General features: G+C 36.7%; 1 protein-coding gene across 11 annotated transcripts in view; it reads left to right on the forward strand.

Moving 5' to 3' along the window:
- Positions 1-18347, forward strand: part of SNAP91 (synaptosome associated protein 91) — a 174894-nt gene that overhangs the window by 95360 nt on the left and 61187 nt on the right. For 8 of the 11 annotated variants that reach the window (XM_037843777.1, XM_037843781.1, XM_037843786.1 and 5 more), the window contains exons 11-14: positions 1928-1933; positions 5637-5664; positions 7863-7972; positions 10201-10313. In XM_037843777.1, the coding sequence (XP_037699705.1) occupies positions 1928-1933; positions 5637-5664; positions 7863-7972; positions 10201-10313 (257 nt within the window). The remainder of the gene's footprint in view (positions 1-1927; positions 1934-5636; positions 5665-7862; positions 7973-10200; positions 10314-18347) is intronic. The other 3 variants (XM_037843782.1, XM_037843784.1, XM_037843788.1) reach the window with 1 other exon arrangement.

Here is an 18347-nt window from a genome sequence, read left to right on the forward strand (position 1 = left end):
AACTTATGGCAGGGTTAACTTCATGTGTAGGCAACTTATCTGTGGACAAATACAGCAAATTAGTAGATCGTGCAATAGTGACTGAACCTGTGGATTTATACATCTGCCCTTGGAACGGATTCACAATACATGGAAAAAGAGTTGCCCATGTTTAAAAATTGAAGCTGTTATCATCGGGGATGCTTGAATACAAGTATAATTTCACAAGCAGTCTCACAGTTTCTTATGCTAACAACCCCACGGTAAAGAAAGCAAAGCCCTCATGTATAGTTTTCTGCACTCCAGTCTCTTCCCACTCAAATCCTTGGGCATAGTATGCTGCTGACAAATCACTCATACATATTTTTATAGGTATAGTAGCAATCAAGCAGGGATAAGTGCAGTTTGACTGATTTTCATACCTCTGTGTTTGGGCACTTACATTTTTTACTGTTTTTACTCATAGCATGCAAAAATGCCCAGGCTCCATTTTTTCTTACTTCTCTCCAGCTGACGTCAAACTTGTCTATTAACGTATCTTCGTGCCTTGCTCAAATTGTACTTCTGCCAGTCTTGGATGCCTACCTGCCTTGTCTCTGCCTAGGTGAATCTTACCCATCCTGGGAGGACACTCTCCAATTCTACCTTTTTCCTGAAGCCGCCCTTCCTTCATGTGTTTGGCTGCCCTGTGTTGTGGCTATCCCCCTCCCACATAATGTGGTTTATCTCACTAAATAGATTTTGTGTTTCTGAAGGCGAAAGGCCATTTGATACTTCATTATCTCCATCTAACCACTAATGTAACTCTCTTTAGCAAGTCCACTTGAAATTTTTGTGGGTGATACCAGCTTTATGTTTATTCCGTTAATTGACAACGGGAGTTAGCAGAGACAGCCTCTAAGTTTATCATTGCAGGACTGTAGGCTGATTTGGATTTTACCTATGATTCAGCGCTCAATATGTAACTCCTTTCTGATGTTTTTCTCTCTGGATGTTCCCCCAGAATCCAGGCATGTGTCTTGATGGTTATTTCATTACTTATGTGTTGTTTCTGTCATGTTTTCTAAGTTAGTGTAGACATTGCATGGTTTAAATTTTCAATAGCTGTGTAGGAGCCTCTCTGACAATTCTAGCCAAGTTGTTTGGACTGGTGGGTGGTAGGCCCTCCTAGGGGCTCTCTCAAGACCCTTCTGCGACAGTGCATGGTCTGAACGCCATTTCACTGTGCCATAAATGATCAGACTTTTGTAGGTAGCTTGATGTCAACTAAAAAGACACGAGGGCACTTTAAGTCTCGATAGAAGATTCCCACTTCCATTTATTGGAATAGGTGTGTCTACTGGCCACCTTGTGTGAGGGTATCTGGGAGGCCAAATGAGTTGCCTAGAATTTAAGCAAAAGAGTACATGAAACCTGAGAAATGTCTCTGCCCTGTGGCAGAGGGGCTATCTAAGGAAATATTCATATACCCTAGAGTTAGCGTCTCTTGCTTTTGAGGTGCTGGATGCACACAGAAAGTGGACTCCTCTGCCCTTTTTACCCCCAGTGTCCCCCACACCCTTCATTAAATCTGCCAGTGCTGCAGTTCCTGGAGAAACCTCCTCCCCTAGCCATAGTGGGTTTCATTATCCCTAACTTCAAATCTAAATTTGCCCCCTTGTGGCCAATGCAAACTATTTTGGGGAAAAATTGGCTATGGACTTTTATTTGCATTTTCATTTTGTGATGAAATTAAAACTCAATAGTGTCCTCTTCTCAGTTACCTTTTACTTAGCATAAGTTTTTCTCTCTCCCTTAAAATCATATTATGCTTGTCAGATTTATTTTCTGAATTGGCTGAGTCCACATTAGAACTTGTCTTTTGTTTATTCCCTATTTTAAAAATAAATGAGCTATAGCAGTTAACTATTTTCTTCTTTATATGTTTGTGCTTACCTGGGAACTTAAGTGAAGGGTGAGTACTGTATTGAGTGACTTTTTTGCATTTGGTTTTTACAAAAAATGCAAAAACACTCTTAAGCATCCACGTTTGGTATTTAGAACATTTAAAACTGATTTCTGTCAATTTTACACATCTGTGTTTTTTATTATGCTTTTTTTTTTTTTTTTTTGTCTCCCAAGGTGACTGGCATTAATCGTTTTGTTTTCTTTTGGTCTTCTTGGCTCAAGATTAAGTTTCCCTTAGGAGTACAGATATGCCTCAGATTTTAAAAATCAAAGATTTTTCATTTATTTAGTAAGCAAAAGATTTTCACATGGCATGTGGCAAAGGAGACAAAAGACAATTTTGTAAAGAAAACTAATTACTAAATCTTTCTTTTGTCTTCCACTAGCAATATAACTTCAAAGTCAGTAAGTCCATAAATGAAACATTTTTCAAATACCTACTGTGAAAAATATGTATGCCCTTTATATTTAATGCTTTGTGTCCACTGATACTCAGTTTTTGAAATTTTATGAAATAGTGTGGTATACCTTTGTTTCTATGGTTTTGTAGAACAGAAGAGAGAAATTAATTTTGTTCTACTTATGAGTTTCTATATAATGTAGATTTTATTTTATATTAAGTGTGTGTGGGGAGTGAGGTTGCAAGAAACCCAAGAAAAGTCTTTTGTAATTAAAAGAATTTATATTAAAATTATTTGGAGGACGTAGATAAGTTTTCATATCTATTTTTTTTTCAGACTAGCATTTATATCCAAAACTATATAGGGATTATCATTATTGAGAATAGAAAAAGAAGTAATAAAATTTTTTCTTTTTAACAGCTTAATGTTAACATCTTAGAAGGAAACCTTGGCATTTGCTATGTTCATAATAAACACTCATGAATTTTTTGTAGCATTTTACAGAATTCAGGGTATATTACCATATTGGTAATTCATTCACTTCCAAAATTGTCTTGGTGCCTTATTTTTCCCAATGAGAGTCACTGTGTACTAGATTTCTCTATGTGAAATGATTAAAATAAGTATTGGTGTTTAATAAATGTCATTGTATTATACATGGAAGGACTAGAGCACTTTTTTCTGTAATAGATGGAAAATCAGCTGAGGAGCACATAAAAAGGAATAATATACGTGTTATGTTACAGAGGAACAAATTCACTGGGCTTATCTGTGGTTTTGGCTGGGCAAACTGGAATATGGAAAGAGCAAGTCTCTGAGCATCTAGACAGACTGGATCAGAGTCTTGAATCCACCACTGTGGAATGATGTGACTTTGGCTGGTTATTGACTTCTCTGAGCCTCAGAGCCCTCAAATTTTAATCAGTGGTTAATGTTGCTTTTCATGGCTCCATGGGAGTACCCCTGGTTCTTACATTTTTGATGAATTTATGGTGAAGGCCAGATACAGTCTGTGGGAATGGAGGGCACACATCTTGACAGTTTTGTTTCATACAAAATAATTTTTAAGAATTTTGATTGATTTATTGATTATACAAAGAGCACCTGAATGTATTCTCACTTTAAAATTCAAATGCAGCAATTGTATTCTTCAGATGGTTTGTATGGTGTGTGAATATATCTCAGTGAAACTGCATTTAAAAACAAAACAAAAAAATTCTAATAATGCAGAAATATATTTACATGCCTACAAAATGCAAGGTGCTATATAAAGTGCTGGGGATATAAAACAATTGAATGTGTTCACTCTCTCCAGAGAATTTAGCATCTGGTTGAGAAGACAGATAATTAAATAGACAATTGTGATACAATGTGGTAAGTGGAATGATAGCTAGACAGAGTCATTAGGAGATTTTCATTTGTTTGCTTAATCCATGGGGCAACTACAAGTGTCATTTACTAATAGAGTTGTAGGAGCATGGCAAACTGACTCTTGTGCCAAATATGATTTTTATCCTTAGCTTTGAGTAGGACTTTTTTAATTAAAGGTAGAGCAATTGTATCATTATTACTATATTTTTACTCTTGGTATAGGGTTATAGAATATCTTATAAATTTATATATATTAGATTGAAAATATATTTTAAAAGTTCTTGCATCCTAAATTCTCTTTTCTGTATTAGTATTTCTCATTGTGTCAGTACCACTAAGAATCAGCTTATGAAAGTTGCTTGAGAGATTAACAAATTAATTTCAGTTCATTCTTAGAAAGTCACCATGTCAAATGGCTTTTATGTTTTCTTTGCAGAGTTCAGAATATTATTTTCCTTGGATTGTTATTTAGACTATAATTCCCTTCCTTTTCATATTTATAAAGGAAAAAGAAAAAAAAAAACAAAAAAAAAACGGTGGGAGTCGAAAGATTACTACCCCAAAACTCATTAGATAATTTTCAACCTTGTGCTTTATTAGCTTTTTGGCTCCTGTACAGAGAACACTGTGAATCCATTTAGTTCAGTAGACTCTTTGAAATAAGCAATATAGATAAATGTATAGACATTTGCATCTGTAGTATGTCACTCCTAAGACAATGTGTAGCCTAACTACATTTAACCAAATTGTTACCCTTATGCTTCTATCTTCATTATATAGCAGAAATGTCTGTGCCATTGCTTTATGTTATATTCATTTTTAATACAAACTAAATTTTAACTAGAAATGGCAGCAAATAATTGCAAACTAATTTGATCTAAAAAGCATTAATCTGGTATGTGAGACTACTAAATTTCCTTTGCTATGGCCAATAAAACAAAAAATTCATAATATTGTACAAAATTCTAATTACAAAATCTCTGCTAATTTTGTTTACCTGCTGCTACATGTGATATTTTCTGTATAGATGGGTAGTAAGCCATCCAAGAGACCCTGAAAATAGGCTTCTTACTAAAATGTATTTTTGTCTTTATTTTGTTTTGTTTTATTAATTCATTTTCTACCAATTTAGGTTAATAAAATGGGAGTTGTTCAGATGATTGTTTCTGGAACACTTTGCTAGAAATGGTGTATGATAATCAGTGCTACCAGTAATCTAACTAGAAAAAAAAATGTACTTCTTCCTCATTTTCCCTCACTCCCTTAGAAGCAGTCATTGAGGTTACTGTTCTTTTTCAAGCTTTCACTAGTAATAACAGGATAATGGGATTTTTTCCCTAGAGATTTTTCATCATAGCCACGAAAGAAACCAGACAAACTTCAAGAATGTGAACATGGAATTTGGGACATATTTCAGGCACAAGGCTCAGAGGGATTTTTTTTTTTTTTTTTTTAATTCTAGCACTCCTCCTTTTATGCATCATGCATCACAATTATAATGAAATTAATCACAATGTACTTTAACCTTAATGTGTTTCCTAACTTTTAAAAATAATAAACTAGTGCTTTTTTTATTTTGATAAATTATGATTGTTTCCCAAGTCTTGGCAAAATTTTGAAAATTTTGACCTGGACAGTGTTTTTGATGGACATAGGCAATGATGATTGACTCAAAGGGCAGTTGAATTGCTAGAGATACAGAAAATAGTTTTGAAATTAAGAATTTCTACTGCTAAAAATAGAGTAGATGGAAAAAAATGGAAGAGGATATCATAATTCAGTAAAAGATAAAATACAAACTTTTCAAATACTTTATCTATTACCAAAAAAAAATGTGTTAGCAAGTTAATGCTTACCCAAATAATATTATTAAACTTAAATACTTCCAGAAATGTATTCATGTATATTCAGTGTTAATTTTTTTATGTTGCCTTTTAGATCTGGTGCTCCCTCCCCATTAAGTAAGGTAAGTTTTTATGCATTCTCCTTTGTGTTAGTTTCTCAGTCCAATGTAATATGGCAGTGTCTACTTAGACCTCTATTGGACTAAATTTTTTAAAGTTGGTGAAATTTCCGTTTATTTATATTACAACTGAAAACAAATATATCAGTGTAATGTTTTACACATTTTCACAAACTGAATCACAGCATTTTGAGATAGATGAGGCAGGTGATATTATGTGTGTTCTTTTGGTACAGAAATAAGTTGCAGTTGGGTGCCTTTCCACAAGCATAACTTTTATACAATCTACTGTAATAATATTAACTCCTTCACCTTCCTATCTCTTTTTTAGCATGCTGAAGGACACGATTAGTGTTACCAGTGATAAGAGTATTTACTCCTGTAGATTTGTAGTTTACGTTTGTCAGTGTATTAATTCAGGCAAGACTGTAATAAATGTGCTCTTTCTTCTTTGACAGATTTCCATTATTTAACCGTTGGTCATTACAGTCATTCAAGGATATCATTACTGACTGCACTGGTGGTACCCGACACCTTATACTATGCCAGTGCCTGGCTGGTGGCATGAGATCCCCTCAGGGGAGCCCAAGCAAATCAAGCAAAAAAAGATACAAAAAGTTCTCCCAGTGATTCTGATAGAAAACTAGGTTTAAAAACCGTTATGTCTATGTGAAAAATTCCAACATATGACTGCTGAGTAGAGAGTGGTAAAATCATGACATTCTTTGGGATGGTCTCTTTCTACATTTTGGCCCAATCAAAGTTTTTTGACTTTTTCTTTTTGAAATAGTAGTATTATTTTGGTACTGTTTTCCTAGCTCTATTTCCTCAGAGCTTGATGTCACATAGCAGTTTTTAATGAGCTTTTGTAGGCTTTCTTGTCTGCTTTTTTGTGGATGGCATTTATTGATGCCATTAAATTCTCAATGTTTTCTCATAAACATCTCTTTCTAAGCTTATTTACATGTGTGATTAATAAAAAACAAAAGATTCAACTATTTTCTGGAGGAGTTGTCAGGGTCTACAATGCAAATTAACTTTAATTAGCCAATTCAATTCCCTGGATAATCTTCTGTTTTCTACTTGAAAATTTTGAATTTTTGGTAAAGGGACAGGCTTCAGTTGATGTTTTCTGAGCAACAATGTCCATACCACTTGTGTTTTTCTTCCTTGAAGTGCGCAGTACCTGGATATTTCTGTATCTACTGAATTTAACTTCTTGATTCGTTATATACTTGGACAAATATACATTAGACAAATATTACTAAAGTCTGAGAATTCCTATAAATTTCTTATCTTCTCAGTCCTTTTACTTATATTATTCTTTGAACAACTTTCTCTGAGTTTGATCTATTTGAAATCAGATGCCCAGTTATTTGACAGCCCTTGGTCAAGTCTTAGTGTTTAGGTATTTTACTTCCTTATAGCTCATTTCCAGTTAAACAACTATGGATCAATAGACTCTTTTGAGATATCCCATTAATATTTCTGTTGTGACTACGTGGAGAATTAAGGATACCAGATAAATGAAAATAGAATTGGGACAGTTACTAAGCAAAATGTTTAATTTTTAAACATTGATTATTAACTTCTCTTCTTGAAAATAAACCAGTCCAGAAAAATAAATGTATAGATTTATTTCACTTCTTTAGTTTTATCTATTTGAGAATCTTCAAGCTTTCTGACTTGAATCATGTTTGTGAATTGTTCTTTGCCATCTGTGAACTATTTTAGAAGTTAAGATTTCTAGATTTTGAAGGTATCTGAGACAACTTCACATGAAGCCTGTTTAGGATGACAAGGAAAAATAATGGCCTGGGTTTTATAGCAATTACTACAAACTGATAATTATAAAAGTTTTTGGCAGGTGGTAAGATCTTTCCTACTCATGGAATACATTTAGCTTTGATTTTAATACGTGAATAGAAGTGTCTACTTAGACCTCTATTTGTGCTAAATTCTATATAAACTACCTTTAACTTTTTAAATTTGATGCATGTTTTATCCACTCTTAATTATTATTTAAATTAATATTATTTATTAAAATTCTCAATCCCAAATTTTCTTGAGTTTTTTTTTCCGCACAAGGAGTTACCAAACAATTGCTGGGAATGTCATGTATGGGTAAAGCAGAAGCCCTATTGGTCTGTATCCTGTAGATTCAAATTTGACTACAGTGTGTTGTACATCTTCACTTTCAGTCTTCTCCAGCCACAACTGTTACATCTCCAAATTCTACACCAGCTAAAACTATTGACACATCCCCACCCGTTGATTTATTTGCAACTGCATCTGCAGCTGTTCCAGTCAGGTCAGTTAATGGGTATGCACTGAACTGTTTATTAATATTTTGATTAGGTTTCTGTTTTATTCTTTTGTGCTGTACCGAAATGATTTCACAAAATGAAATATCTGGGTTATTTTTGGTACATAGTTCTCTTACACCTTATAGCATTAGTTAGGCCTGTAGCTGTCAAAGCATTTGGAAAGACCTAAGTTGTAGAAAACACTGTTCCTTGCACATTTGCAAAAAGAAATGGAAGATTGAAATATGCATATATATACTTACTTCAGGTTCTCCTGAATTTGGCTGCTGTGGGAAATGATTTCTAAAATTAATTTCTTCTTGTGAGAAACTTATAAGGTGTCTTGAAGTACTCTGCAAACGGAAAAACAAAAACACTGCAGTTGTAGGTCAGCTGGTGCATGAGGAATTAAAACTCTGGTGGTAGGAAGAGACCTCCAGAGTATTCCTAACCAGTTTTTATGGCACCCACAGGTCAGAGCAGGGATGAGAAAGACGCAAATGAAGATAATTTTTTTGAAAGCTCAGAGCTGCCTAAAATGAAAATTCCAACTCATAGGACCCCTTCCTCAAATAATAATTTTGGGTCTGCTCTGGTTCTTTTGTCTTGAGAGGATTCTAGTCTCGTTCTGTAGCATCTGTGATTCTGATTATGAATGTCCTATATTTGGAGACTGAATTTTGAACTAAGCACTGAATCTAAATATTGTACCCACATGTGCTTTACTCTCTACTTGCTTAGTTCTACTTTTTATAATAGCCAGCTTGGTAAAACCAAGTCTTCTCTGTTACTACCCTAAGATAAATTGCTTCTAATAAAAGGTTTGATTCAGGGCTTAATAATAAATATGTTTTCCTATTCTGGTACCAATTATATTTACGAAGTGGACATCATCAACTAGGCAATGCTTTCAGAGATTTTTAAATATTCCCAAAAAGCAGCAGAACCCATTCTTCAAAAGAGTATTATTTGTAAACCCAATATGTAAAAGAGATAAAGATGAGGTGGAGAACCTGGGACTCTGACAGCTTAGACCTGCCCTGGTAAACTTTAGGCCAGTGCTTTTCAAACTTGAAAGAATACATGAATTACCTGGGAATCTTGTTAAAATGAAGATTCTGATTTATTAGCTATGGGTAGGCCTGAGCTGTTGCATTTCTAACAAGGTTCTAGGATGCTGCTGGTTTGGGGACCGCACTTTGAATAACAAGACTTGAGGCCCCTCCTTAGACATTCCGCAGATGGAGGAACTTAGAAAGACACAGCCTCAACTGAGTAAAAATTTTTAAATGCAGAATTATTTTTAGGTGAGGTCCCTTGCAGGCAAGTTTAATATATTGAATACTTACTACTCTAATGGTAATAATTCCATCTCCCCTTGTTTGAATCCATAAAAATGCTAAACTCCTTGGACTCTGAGAGACAGATTTTTGGGCCCATAGACCATCTGATCACCTGCTTCACATGTAGCAATAAACTTTTTCTCTCTTTGAAAAAAAAATTTGATATCTTGTAATCTAATTTAGAAGAAGAGATGTGAGTAATGATTTGCTTAAGTATTCTCTGGTTTATAAATAGATTCATCTCAACACATGAATTTTATTTTATATGAAAGAAATTTTAATAGAAGAAGGGAAAATTACCCATAATCCTCTTACCCTAATACCTTTTAATATTTAGGGTGTATTTTCTTCATAACCAGTATTTTAAGTGCTACCCAATGGATATAGCATATTTAATAAAATATCCTCTTACTTTGAAGTATTTAGATTCTCCCTTTTAATTTCTGCTATATCTTTTGTTCAGTGACCAATTATTTTAAGTACAATTTAACTCTCTTATTGTCTATAGAGCAGGGGTTCGGCAAACTGTGGTCCAGGGGCCAGCTCACTGTCTGCTTTTGTAAATAAAATTTTATTGGAACAAAGTACATTCATTCATTTATGCATTATCTATGTCTGATTTTGTGCTCCAGTGGCAGAGTCGAGTAGTGATAACGACTGGCCCACCAATCCTAAAATGTTTACTGTTTGGTCCTTTACAAAACAAAATGCCAGCCTTTGGTACAGAAGAACATATATTTACTTCCTGTCATATTCTCCAAAATATTATTCTTACATTTTTAGATTTAAAATACCTAAAAATCCTTCCAGCTTTTTCACGTCTTTATTTGATACCATCTTCACAGAATAACAGTTTAAGACCTGATTTCAAAGTTACACTCTCCTTGCAGCACTTCTAAACCGTCTAGTGATCTCCTTGACCTCCAGCCAGACTTCTCTGGAGGGGCAGCAGCCGCCGCACCAGCACCAGCGCCACCTGCTGGAGGAGCCACTGCATGGGGAGGTGAGTGGACTCGGTGTTATTTTTCTGTTCATTTTATTTAGTTGTTTTATTTAGCCTTTAATTTTTATATTTACCTTTCTGATTATTCAAAATGGTGTTAGAAACTGGGAGGGGAAATGCTAAGGATGCCATCTATTGAGATAAACTCAGAGACGGAGAAATTACCTATAATACAGTTAGATTTTCAAGTGATAGTATAGTTTTTATTTGAAAAGTTAGAAAAAAAAGAGGCTTCGGACAGACTTCAGGGAAGATGGCAGAGTAGGCAGCTCCAAGGCTCAGTCATTCCACCAAAACAACAATTAGACAAGAACTGTCTGAAACAACTATTTTTAAATCCTAGAGTCCAAAACACTGTACAGCATCCAGGGAAGAATGAGAGGAAGAGACTGATAAATTACAGTAAAGAACTGTAAATTGCTTCTCCACACGGCATCTATAGGCACCCATTCCCCACCTTCACATCAGGCCACAGTGGGTCCAGTCCCTGGCTAGCTGCTGGTGACAGAAAGGGACATGAAAATCCACTTCCCCAAGAACAGGGGTGTGCACAACCAATCACTGATCATGGCTTTTGATTAGGATTCACATCACTGGGTCCGGGCTCTGAGGGCAGCTATTGTTTCAACCCACCCCAGACAAAAGGTGTGGCAGCCACTGTTTCAACCCTTCCTGGACAGGGGCGGAGGCAGTGGAGACTTAAAGACACAGAGCTTCTTTGGGGCTGCTGGGGACATTTAGCTGAAGCACTGCCTTTGCTGGGCAGTCCAGGAAAGTTCAGCTTTGGGGAGCTGTCAAAGAAGATTTCAGCACCCTTCCTTATCCCCTCCCAAGGACACTTTGGAGCCAGTCTGCGCCCCCTTTGTAGGTCCTGGCCCTGTGTTGGCTGGCAAAGACCAACTTGGGAAGGTCCTCTCCAGAGTGAACCTCCTCCCAGAATTTGCCATCTAGGCAAAATCAGCATGAGGTTACAAAAGGAATGTAAAAAAAAATTATACAGGCAGAAAATCTGGGATAAAGGCCTGCTGGCATCAGATACAGACAGGAAGGTCTGTCTCCTAGGAAGCAAAGGGGACAACTCAACCTCTGTAAAAAGGGGGACTCCAAAACAACCAACAAGCAAAAGCCCAGGACAAGACAGAGGCCCAGAAAGCCAGGGAAAACCCTGCACACTGAATTCACCTTGGGCAGACGTTCCTAATAGGAGGGCTGAAGCTCAAGAATATCTCTGCTTATCACCAACTGGTTACAGAACCAAGAAAAAGACATCCCAGGGAGTAAATCCAGAGTTAACATTTCAAAATATTAAAATTTACAGTGTGCAATAAGAGTACAAGACAAAGAAAAGAAAATGATGGTCCATCCAAAGGAAGAGGATAAAAATACAGAAAACACCAAAGAAGACAAGAATGTGGATATATGAACAAAGCCTTTTAAAAAATGATCTTAAAATGGCTCAAGGAGAAGAAGGAAAGTAGAGAGAAATAATTAAAGGATATCAGGAAAACACTGAATGGCAATATGAGAAATTTAGTAAAAAGACAGAAATTTTTAAAAGGAACCAAACAGAACTACTGGAGTTGATGACCCCAATAACTGAAATGAAAAATGCCCAGGAGGGTTTCAAGAGCAGATTGGAACCCTAAGATGGTGGCATAGAGAGGAGTGGAAGCTAAGTAGTCCCCCTGGAACAACTGAAAAAAAAACAGAAACAACTAGTAAATAATCTGAAATAACTGCAGGGGGACAAACGTGACCGTCCACTCATCATACACCAACCTAAATTGGGAGGAATGCCCGAGATCACAGAATAAAATCTATAAGTAAAAACTGCGGATCCAAATCGGGAGACCCCTCCCCCCCACAGCCTGAGCTGCAAAACCTCATGGTGCCAGAGAGAAGCTCTCTCCCTGCAAGCTAATATAGCTCAGCTGAGCTCCAGCTGGGGTTTTAATTAGCGAGTGTGAACTGCTCACTACGAGGTACGAATCCCCAACAAGCAGACAGAGGCTTTGGGTGACAGCTGACCTTGGAGAGCCGGAGAGTCGCCTCGGACTAGCTCTGAAGGAAACTTTCTATTCCTTTTTCAACCCAGTGTAGAAATCCTCAGCCATTTTCAGTTCCCAGTTCTGTGACCTAGACAAGGGTATAGCACAGGCAGAGAGAGACCATTGAAATGCTAATGGCCTCCCCCTAGAGGGTCTGTCTTCTCTAAGAGGAAAGGGGTGGGGCCCAGCTCTACTACCTGCCTTTCATTCAGAACTTACGGAAAAAGAGCCACACCTCCTTACACCAGTCAAGAATTACAGGCTAACAGGCACCACCTGCTGGGCAGAAAAGCACAGTGACCTGAGGCATCACAGGGTGGAGCAATTTTCTAAGACACACCCTCAGGGAAACTGGATACTGAATATTTCTTCCTTCTGGGACCTGAGCCCATTCTGGTCTGGGGAGGCCTGATTGGGGTAACCAAGGAAACCGTGCTTAGACAACAGAAAACTATAACCTACACCAAGAAAAATGAGGTTATGGCCCGGTCAGGGGAACAAATTTGCACTTCAACTGTGATGCAGGAATTGAAACAACTAATAATAAGTCAATTCAAAAAGTTTAGGGAAGATATGGCAAAAGAGCTGAACCATATAATGAAAACACAAGACGTACATAAGGTAGAAGTTGAAAGTTCAAAAAACCAACTGGCAGAATCTATGGAAGTGAAAGACACAACACAAGAGCTGAAAGACAAAATGGAGCCATACAACAGCAGATCTCAAGAGGTAGAAGCAAACACTCAGGAACTGGAGAACAAGGCACCTGAAAGCCTACACACAAAAGAACAGATAGAGAAAAGAATGGAAAAATACGAGCAATGTCTCCAGGAACTTAAAGACAAAATGAAAAGCAAGAATTTACATGTCATTGGTGTCCCAGAAGGAGAAGAGAAGGGAAAAGGGGCAGAAGCAATAATAGAGGAAATAATCAATGAAAATTTCCCATCTCTTATGAAAGACATAAAATTACAGATCCAAGAAGTGCAGCGTACCCCAAACAGAATAGATCTGAATAGGCCTACACCAACACAGCTAATAATCAGATTATCAAACATCAAAGATAAAGAGAAAATCCTGAAAGCAGCAAGAGAGAAGCAATCTATCACATACAAAGGAAGCTTGATAAGACTATGTGTGGATTTCTCAATAGAAACCATGGAGGCAAGAAGGAAGTGGGGTGATATATTTAAGATACTGAAAAAGAAAAATCATCAACCAAGAATCCTATATCCAACAAAACTATCCTTCAGTTATGAGGGAAAGCTTAAAACATTCTCTGACAAACAAACAATGACAGAGTTTGTGAACAAGATACCTGCGCTACAGGAAACACTAGAGGAAGCACTGCAAACAGAAAGGAAAAGACAGGAGTGTGAGGTTTGGAAAACAGTTTTGGGAGATAGCAGCACAGCAATGTAAGTACACTGAACAAAGATGACTGTGAATATGGTTGAAAGAGGAAGGCTGGGATCATGTGGGACACCAGAACAAAAGATGAACAATAGAGACTAGGACTGTGTAATTCAGGGAAACCTAGGGTGCTCAATGATTATAATAAAAGGTACAAATATGTTTTTACATGGGGTAGAACAAATGAATGTCAACATTGCAAGGTGTTAAAAATAGGGATCGGGGAGAAAATACAATCAATGCAAACTAGAGGCTAGAATTAACAGAAACATTGTATTATGCTTCCTTTAATGTAACAAAAGCAATATACCAAAGCTAAATGCATGTGGGGGAGTGGGGAATAGGGGAAGGGTATGGGACTCCAGGCATTGGTGATGCTGTCTGACTCTTTATTCTACTTTAGGTTAATGCTGTCTTTCCTTTTGTCGCTTTCCAGCTATCAAGTTTTTTTGTTCGTTTGTTTTTCTCTCTTTCTCTTGCCTTTTTCTTTTGCCTCTCTGCCTTCTTCGACTCTTCCTCTGTCTTTGTGGAAGAAATGTCCTTATAGAGAGAGTGGCGATGATGCTCAATACAGGGAACCAATGATTGTTTATTTAGGATGGAATATATAGTGTTTGAACAAAACCATCTTAAAAGAAATGGGTTGATGAAGAAACTTTGAGGGCACTATATTGAGTGAAATAAGACAGACCCATAAAGGCAAATATTTCAGGGACTCACTGATATGAACTAATTACAATATGTAAACTCATAGACATGAAATATAAGTTAGAATGATTCTAAAGAATGAGCGGTTGCTTACTATGAGCAGAATGTTCAACTAGGGTGAACTTAAATATTTGGAAATGGACAGGTATGATGGTAGCATGTAATGAGAATAACTAACAGTGCTAAAAGGTGTGTGAAGGTGGTGGAAAGGGTAAGCTCAGAGTCATGCATGTCACCAGAAGGAAAGTTGGAGGTTAACAGATGGGAATGTATAAAACTGAATCTTGTGGTGGACAATGTCTGTGATTAACTTATACAAATATTAGAAATCTCTCTCACAAGCTAGAACAAATGTATGTCACTGTAACTAGAGGTTAATAATAGAGATGCATATAGGGAAAAAAACATATGCCTATTGTAAACTATATACTACAGTTAGTAGTATTTTAACATTCTTTCATCAACAGTAACAAATGTACTATACCAAAACTATGAATCAATAATGGAGGGGGGGCATGGTTAGGGGTATGGGAGGATCTGAGTTTCCTTTTTTTTTTTTTGTCTTTATTTCTTTTCTGGATTAGTGAAAATGTTCTAAAAATTGAAAAAAGCATAATTGTGTTGATGGATGCACAGCTGTATGGTGGTGCCATGGGCAATTGATTGTACACTTTGGATCTTTGGATAGTTGTATGGTGTCTGAACAATCTCAGTAAAATATATATATATATATTAAAAAATAGATTGGGGTGATGAATGCACAACTATATAGTGGTACTGTGAACAGTTGATTGTACACTGTGGATGATTGTATGGTATATGAATATATCTCAATAGAATTGAATTTAAAAAAAGCAGATTGGCAGAAGAAAGAATCTGCAAACTTGGAGATGAGACACTTGAAATGAGTCAGGCTGAGGAGCAGAAAGAAAAAAGAAATATTAAAAGGTAAAATAGCCTGAGACTCTATGGGACACCATCAAGTGCACCAATGTACACATTATTGGAGTACCAGAAGGAGAAGAAAGAGAGAAAGGGGGTGGAATACTCAAAGAAATGATGACAGAGAACTTTGTAAACTTAGCAAAAGATGTGAACATGCACATCCAAGAAGCTCAGAAAACACCAAACAGGATAAACATGAAGAAAACTATATCCTGTCATATATTGATTAAACTATCAAGTGCAAAAGCAAGGAGAGAGTTCTGAAAGCTGCAGGAGAAAAACAACACATTACATAAAACCAAGATCCAATTAGATTACTGATTTCTCATCAGAAACCATGAAGGCAAGAAAGCAATGCGTTAAGACACTTAAAGTACTTAAGGAAAACATCTGCCAACCAAGAAATTTTTATCCAGTGAGACTCTTTCAAAAATGAGGGAGAGATTAAGGCAGTCTCAGATAAACAAAAGTTAAGGGAGTTCATCACCACTAGACCTATCCTACAAGAAATGCTAAAGGAAGTTTATCAGACTGAAAGGAAAAAGACAGTGGTTCAAAGCAGCATAAAGAAATAAAGAACTGTGGTAAAGGTAACCATTTGGATAATTATAAATGCCAGTATTATTGTATTGTATTGTTTGCCATGGAACTCCACTTCTTACTTCCTATAGGTGCTAAAATGCATAAAAAGTAATGATAAATCTAGCATTTTGGACATACCATGTACAAAGACACAAATGGTAACAAGTACAAAAAAAAATAGCAGCACGGACAGAGGGGTATAGGAAAAATAGGTGTGTATGCTGTTGAAGTTAAGTTGTTATCAAACCAAATATGATTGTTATATATTTAGGATGTTAAATATTAACCCCATGGTAACTACAAGGAAAATAGATGAAAAATATATCCAAATGGAAGTGAGAAGACACTCTATATGGTACAACACAGAAAAGCAAATAAATATAAAAGTTGCCATTAATAAAAGTAAGGAACAAAGGTATAAGACTTACAAAGGCCAAATAGCAAAATAGCAGAAGAAACTCCTGTATTATCAGTAGAGATTTTTTTTATTCAGTTTTATTGAAATATAGTCATATACCACACAATCATCCATGGTGTACAATCAACTATTTACAGTACCATCATATAGTTGTGCACTCATCACCACAATTTTTGAACATTTTCATTACTCCAAAAAATATATATAAAATAAAAGTAAAAAAAGAACACCCAAATCATTCCATCCCCCCATCCCACCCTGTTTTTCATTTAGTTTTTATCCCCATTTTTCTAATCATCCATCCATACCCTGGATAAAGGGAGTGTGAGCCACAAAGTTTTCACAATCACACAGTCATACCATGTAAGCTATATAGTTATACAGTCGTCTTCAAGAATCAAGGCTACTGGGTTGCATTTTGACAGTTTCAGGTATTTCCTTCTAGCTGTTCCAGTATGCTAAACCTAAAAAGGGATGTCTATGTAGCACATAAGAATGCCCTCCAGATTGACCTCTCAACTCCATTTGAGGGGCTCTCAGCTACTGAAACTTTATTTTGTTTCATTTAGCTTCCCACTTTTGGTCAAGAAGATTTTCTCAATCCCACAATGCTGGATCCAGCCTCATCTCTGGGAGTCATATCCCATGTTGCCAGGGAGATTTATACCCCTGGGAGTCATGTCCCACATGGGGGGGTGGGGCAGTGAGTTCAGCTGCCGAGTGGGCTTGGGCGGGGGGGGGGGGGGCATATCTGAGCAACAAGGAGGTTCTCTGGGGGTGACTCTTAAGCACAATTATAAGTAGGCTTAGCATCTCCTTTGCAGTAACAAGCTTCATAAGGGCAAGCCCCAAGACTGAGGGCTTGGCCTACTAAATTGTTAGTCCTCAATGTTTGTGAGAATATCAATAGAAATAACCCAGGTGAGGACATCCAACATTTCCTCATTTTTACCCAGTTCCTCAGGAATGCCCTGCAAATATAGTTTTTTCTCTGCCCAAATTACTTTGGGATGGATCGGTGTTTCACACTAACCTGTACAAACCTATCAGATCTCACTTCCTATTCAAAGTTCCATGTAATTATGGTGTTTGAATAAACTCATTGTACAAGTTAAATTATTTAGTGTGTTACAGAAAATATACATCCTGCACTAAATAAATATCTCTTCCCTTAGTATCACACAGAAGTTGAAGTTTTAAAACACAGTCAATATTGTCCTTTACCCTTTGGCCTGATTTGCCTTAGTCCTAACCAGATCTGCTTCATTCATGTCTCTAATAGAAGTCTGGACTCTTTTTCAGCTTTTTTAACAGTTGCTGTATGCTGTAATATTGACATTCATAGCTGCCGAGCTCTAGCTCTGAGTTTCAGGTGTCACACAGATACCCTAAGTTCCAGAGACTGACCACGTTATACACAAAGAGCTCAGCCTGTCAGAATTTGGAGATAGCCATTGCAACTCAGGAATAGAAGTGACTACTGTAAGAGCTTATAATCTAGGGAACATTACAATAAGTGTCCCCCTGATAAGCTGTGCTCTAAGGTTCAATTCTCAGAGTTTACACATTGTAGTTAGCCCATATTGGTGAGGCATTGTAATGTTTGTCTGTTTGTTTCTGCAGTACTTCACTCAAAATGCTGTCCACGAGATCGATTCACCTCATTGTGTGTCTCATAGCTTCACTCATTCTCACAGTTGCTCAATATTCCATTCTATGCATACACCACAGTTCACCATTCTGTTGATTGGTCAGTGTTTCCTTAGGCCACCTCCATCCTTCCAAATTGTGAATACTGCCTCCATGAACACCAGTGTACAATGTCCATTTGTGTCCCTGCTCTCAGATCTTTCAAGTATATATCCCATAATGAATTTACAGGGCCTTATGGCACCCACATACTTAGCTTCTTGTGGAACC

The sequence above is a fragment of the Choloepus didactylus genome, chromosome 7 (assembly GCF_015220235.1).
Source record: "Choloepus didactylus isolate mChoDid1 chromosome 7, mChoDid1.pri, whole genome shotgun sequence".
NCBI lineage: Eukaryota > Metazoa > Chordata > Mammalia > Pilosa > Megalonychidae > Choloepus > Choloepus didactylus.